The following is a 6,000-nucleotide window of genomic DNA, read 5'->3' as shown; positions in this document are numbered from 1 at the left end:
TCGCAAGTTGCGCGGCGCCTCCCGCCGGAGGTTCGAGTCCTCCCTTGCACATGGATGTTCAAAAATGGTTCAAATGGCTCTGAGCACTATGGGACTTAACATCTGAGGTCATCAGTACCCTAGAACTTAGAACTACTTAAACCTAACTAACCTAAGGACATCACACAGATGCATGCCTGAGGCAGGATTCAAACCTGCGACCGTAGCGGTCGCGCGGTTCCAGACTGAAGCGCCTAGAACCGCTCAGTCACGGCAGCCGGCCGCATGGGTGTGTGTGTTACTCTTAGCATAAGTCAGTTTAAGTAGTGTGTAAGTGTAGGGACCGATGACCTCAGCAGTTTGGTTCCTTAGGAATTCACACACATTTTCTATATATGTTAAGACTTCAGAGAATAAATTCCATGGTACTAGACGGAGCTTTAAAGGGTAACATTTGTAGAGGAAGACAGAGTTTGGAATATCTCCAGTAATTAACTGAGTACGTAGGTCGCAAGTGTACTCTGAGATGAAAAGGTTAGCACAGGAGAGGAATGGTGGTGGACCGCTTCAAGGGGACAGAAAAGTGATGACTCAAAAAAACACGGCAAATGCGATGTAATCTGATGCGGCAGAATGGGCTGCATGCATTTATCTACATGTCCAAGGCGCATATTACGTATCGAATCTGTGGTAAATCCTCTGTCACTGTCATGCCTCATTTTCACTATGTCTTGTACTTTTCTATTGGTCGTCTCCTGAAACCCGGAGAGGTACTTACGAATAAACTAATACATATGTAATAAGTTCCCTTTAATTCACGTCTATGGTCACAAGCTTTTGGTTAGCATATTACCGGTTTCGATATTTAATGATCATCATTAGATCTGCAGCAAAAATGGGAAAACGTAAATACACTCCCATTTTTGCTGCAGATCTGATGATGCTCATTAAAGACCGAAACCGGTAATCTGCTAAAAAAAATTTTTGTGACCATAGACGTAAATTAAAGGAAACTTATTACATATACGTGTGACTGTTTTTTCGCGACGATGTCGCAGCTTGCGAAACCGTACATATGTGGTGCAACACTTATTTTTAGCAACTGATATACCAAATTATATACACGATTCTTCACGTGTCTCACAATAATAGTGTTGTGTACATAGTTCCGCGTAGTCAGCGCGTACACAACTTTCCGAATAGAGCGCGCCTCGCTAAGCACAACAACGCAGGCGGAGCGCTCGTCCGTCCCCGCACTACGAGATGGTGCTGTCTTAGAGACGGACCAAATTCTGCTTCCGCCGATCCGCGTATTAATATGTAACGCAGCCAATGAGATTGCTACTAACGTAGAACCTTTTCTCCTCGCGGATCAAACTTGCGCAGTGATACCTGAACGAGGTATTATAACGAGTGTACAGACCTCCGATTAGTCGGTCTGCATTAGTCTGCATTTGTCTGTACCAGTCTATAGTCAAGTTTCAGTCTGCGCCTAATAAGATTACCATATTCCTGTACATAGCCATGAAGATCTATGAATAGACACTTTCTCAAGTATCAGAGATATGTGAGAATAAGATTAACGTACCAAGACCAAAGGAACTTCAGATTGTCAATTGTAAATAGCATCCAGAAGCAAGTTAAGTTATTTTTAGGCTTGTTATTATTTTAATAAATGTGTGTGAAAATTAATCAGTTTCTGTTTAAAGTTGGTCACCGTCAATCTGCTACTCTAAGCGTGCAAGTGGCATTTCTATCGTCTGACCCAACGGCAGAAGAGAAACAAGTCCCGATAAGACCACGAGACATATTGCTGACACTCGCCTACTTCGTTAGAGCGACGAGTCAAATAATCTGATGGTGTGTGTACCGAAGGTCTTACAGTACGCACACCACAAATAGTAGTCTGCTACGTTTAAAAGAAAAAAGGGAAAGGGATCCAAGACATAATTCAGAAAAGAAATTGGGGTCCTTTTTTAGCGTTACAGTGCGGTTGAGATAATTCGCTTACAAAGAATATCTCCGCGGGGCGTGTCCACTGTGGGCGGTGCGCGTTTAACCTCGGGGTTGGCAGAGCTGGGCCAGTGTTAAAGGACGAGGCGGTGGCTGGAGACGCGATCGCGTTACGGCGAGCCGGCGGCGCCTCCGCTCGGCAGCCCCGGGCTTCCGGCCGACACTTGCAGACAGCGCCGGCGGTAGCGGCGGCGGCGGCAGTGTGGCCCGGGCCGGCAGGCCGGTTATAACGCGCCGCTGCCGCCCGCTGCGCCGCGGGTTGATTAGGCCGTCCCGCCATACAGCGCGCTGCCGGCCCCAGTCACAGCCCTGACCCGAAATAATTAGCGAGCGGCCGGCGCGGGCACAGTCGCGGCCGCAACTGAGCGCTGCCGGCGCACCGGGCACTCTTTTACTGGCATTTTACTCTTTAAAAATTTTTTTTACCCACTCCCTCTGCGAAAAATATTTCCGTGCCGCTTATTCCGTCTATGTTCTTTTGTGAAAACCTCTCCCAGCCGCTGTCAGCATCCGAGCTAATCGCACACCACCAGAGGAAGTGTTATTTACTGAAATATTTGTTCGAAATTGTGGGGAACTTTTATTTATTTACATTTCAACTACAGACCTGATACTCCATAGCAGGCCTTGTATTTTGTGATTTTACATGTTTCATCATACAATTTCAATTTTATTACTAATACATTTTTGAGAATTTTACAAGATGAAGAAGTGCAAATGCACAATTAAGTTTATATTTGTTCTTAACTTCAATAAAGGAGATAAATAACATACGAAATAAACAAATAAGACATGACAATAAATTTCACTTAGGTATGATGTGAAAGTTGTCTTGCCGGCCGCTGTGGACGAGCGGTTCTAGGCGCTTCAGTCCGGAACCATGCTGCCGCTATGCCTATGCCGCTACTGCCTCGGGCATGGAGGTGTGTGATGTCCTTAGGTTGGTTAGGTTTAAGTAGTTCTAAGTTCTAGGGGCCTGATGAACTCAGATGTTAAGTCCCATAGTGCTCAGAGCCATTTGAACCATTTTTTTTTTTTTTTTTTTGGCAGTTCTTTCCTTTATACCTTGCATGTGTTTGGTACACATCTTTTACATGTGTTTTCTTGACTGTGTTAATAAACAATAACGTATTAAGTAGGCTCAATGTGCTCCCCAGCGTAAGGTAATAGTGGAGTTCGGCAGTTGATTTAATATGTTGTAGATACTGGACTCGCATTCGGGACGACGTCGGTTCACACCCGCGTTCAGCCATCCTGATTTAAATTTTCCGTGATTTCCCTAAACCGCTTCAGGAAAACGCCGGGATGGTTCCTTTGAGAGGCATAGCCTACGTCCTCCGCCATCCTTCCCTAATCCGATGGGACCGATGACCTCGCTGTTTCGTCCTATTCCCAAAACCAACCAAACAACTAATGTGTTATAGTCAGCTAGATCAAGCGCAAGGACTCGGTAAAATTTCGAGGCAGTCACACCTGAAGCAGCAAAAGGAATCTCATGTCTTCAGATAGTGTTACATGTTATTAATTGGTATAACAGCCGACCACATAGTGATTCATATTTTCAGATTGATTCGGTTTAGTGTCAGAAAACCTTAGGTTACTTTTACTAAGTTTGGATGTGTATCTTGATTTCAGTTCCGCCGGCCGCCGTGGCCGAGCGGTTCTAAGAGCTTCAGTTTGGAACCGCGCGACCGCTACGGTCGCAGGTCCGAATCCTGCCTCGGGCTTGGATGCGTGTGATGTCCTTAGGTTAGTTACGTTTAAGAAGTTCTAAATTCTAGGGGACTGATGACCTCAGATGTTAAGTCCCCCGGCCACGGTGGCCGAGCGGTTCTAGGCGCTTTGGTCTGGAACCGCGCGACTGATACGGTCACAGGTTCGAATCCTGCGTTGGGCATGGATGTGTGTGATGTCCTTAGGTTAGTTAGGTTTAACTGGTTCTAGAGGACTGATGACCTCAGATGTTAAGTCCCATATAGCTCAGAGCCATTTGAACCATTTGAACTTCACTTCTTGGGTGTGATACAGCATCTGCGTCAGCGTCTCTGTTTGTATTGGCGCCTTTTACTATGTACTGCTCACCTGTCGAATGTGGAGTCCGTTCTTTTCTAGCATATGGTCTCTCCTGTTTGTATGCCGCATGTAATACCCGCAATACTTCGTCTGCGATGTTGTTTATAAAGTTCCAGTCATCCTGTTTACGTAGTATTTGTTTTATGTCTTTGTTCCCTAACGTCGGTCTTATATCTCCTACAGCATCCTAGATGAGCACTATGTGTTCATGTAAGCCATTCTAACTAGAGGCACAAGTGTGAGTCTGTTTTAGGCCAAACGTGTAGGAATTGCACAGGTTACGTGGCCCGTGAGAAAGTGCCTGACGGTTTTATGTACCTCAAATTCATCCGCTCTCAGGTACTGGAGAAGAAAGAGAAGACCATTCTTCCCCTGTCAATTGTGTCCCATTCCGTCCGCCATGTATGAATTCTCCACTTGCATAATTTCCGTTTGTCGGTTATGTCCTGTCCAGTTATTCGTCATGTTTTGTCAAGGCCGCTTATGGAAGATAATCTTCAGTCCTCAAGTCCAAGATGTTGGCTGAGGTGAAGAAAACAGCTTTTGACCAATGTGTACTGCCAGTAGTAACATATGGCTTTGAGACATGCACATCAAGTAACTTCTTTGTTAGACAACTGATAGTAGCTTAAAGATAAATGGAAAGAACAATGTTGTGCTACACAAAGAAAGACATAAATAAACCAGGTGATATCATATACACACCAAAGGTTAATGACAGAACATTGCTCTAAAAAACGGTGGCAGGTGATCAAAACAGGTATAAACTGGAGTCCTATTTACCAAAAAAGACCAAAGAGACGATAGAACAGAGACTTAAAAAAACCGGATTTGAACTGCCAACGGGAAGCTCAAGATTGGTAGAAATGGAAGAATCTGCAGGGTTCTGCCTTGCACGTCGTCTCAAAGAGGCCACATCACCAAGTGATCGAAACAGTTGATGATGATGATGACTTGGAGACGGGTGAGAATTTATAAAACATTTAGAGTTACTTTATCTAGAGATACACATTTAATAGTTTCACCGACAGTAAAGGGACACAGTAATTGTAAGATAAAAGGACGATTTTGATGACTGAGATTTCATCATCACTAAAACTTACTTCTGAAGCCGAGATCCCAAAAGCATGGAAGTAACTTGTTCGAATCCTAGAGATGAAATGAATTCCATGAAGTATTTTGCAATCACTGGTCTACTTCTAATCAGTGCGACTGCTCACCAGCAAAACTTGTCTCTATAGGCGAGAACGGATTACGGAATTCGACATAGAGGCACCATATTATAGTGATGAAAAAAATTCCAGTTGTATTTGTCGGTTAACGGGAGGAGAGGTGGCAGCCCAAAATTGTTAATAGGAGTAGTGCCATGTGGCGGTGGCATATGGCATTGTTTAGCATATGAAATGAAATGATCGTATGGCATTGGTTGCCTGGAGTCCCCACCTGGGATGAAATCCGGCCGTCGAGTTGCTAGTCTTTTCAGTTAACGCCACTCTGGGTGACCTGCCATGTCGACGATGATGAAATGTTGATGAGGACAACACCATACCCAGTCCCCGAGCGGAGAAAATCTCCGACCCGGCCAGGTGTCGAACCCGGGCCCGCTGCATAGTAGTTAGACACGCTGACCACTCTTTTAAGAAGCCTGACTACTGTTGAGCACAATCTTTCTTAACGCAAGCCGCCAAGAAAGCGTCAACTGAAACAGCTTGTCGCAGGCCATCAGCTACAAAATTTAATAAAAGTAAGAACGAAACGCCGTCACTTAGGCGAGAATGTGAAATAGAAAGTCACCCTCTGTTTGTGGGCAAGTCAATATCCAAGGTGGTCTAATATTATTAATTGGAGACTGAAGTGCCAATTCCAAATCACAAGTTCGGTGCCCAGACTGACAGATCGGAACAACCAGGAACTATGGTGAACATATTGGACATG

General features: G+C 44.8%; 1 protein-coding gene across 1 annotated transcript in view; it reads right to left on the bottom strand.

Annotated features, from left to right (window-relative positions):
- Positions 1–2,034: 2,034 nt before the first annotated feature.
- The window catches only part of LOC126474636 (uncharacterized), a 140,560-nt gene continuing 136,594 nt past the window's right edge, over positions 2,035–6,000 (bottom strand). Inside the window, exon 3 of the mRNA XM_050102115.1 lies at positions 2,035–2,360. Within this exon, the coding sequence (XP_049958072.1) occupies positions 2,035–2,360 (326 nt within the window). The remainder of the gene's footprint in view (positions 2,361–6,000) is intronic.

Source organism: Schistocerca serialis, chromosome 4, assembly GCF_023864345.2.
Source record: "Schistocerca serialis cubense isolate TAMUIC-IGC-003099 chromosome 4, iqSchSeri2.2, whole genome shotgun sequence".
Lineage (NCBI taxonomy): Eukaryota > Metazoa > Arthropoda > Insecta > Orthoptera > Acrididae > Schistocerca > Schistocerca serialis.
The sequence above is the reverse complement of the archived record's forward strand: the minus strand, read 5'-3'. Positions and strand labels throughout refer to the sequence as shown.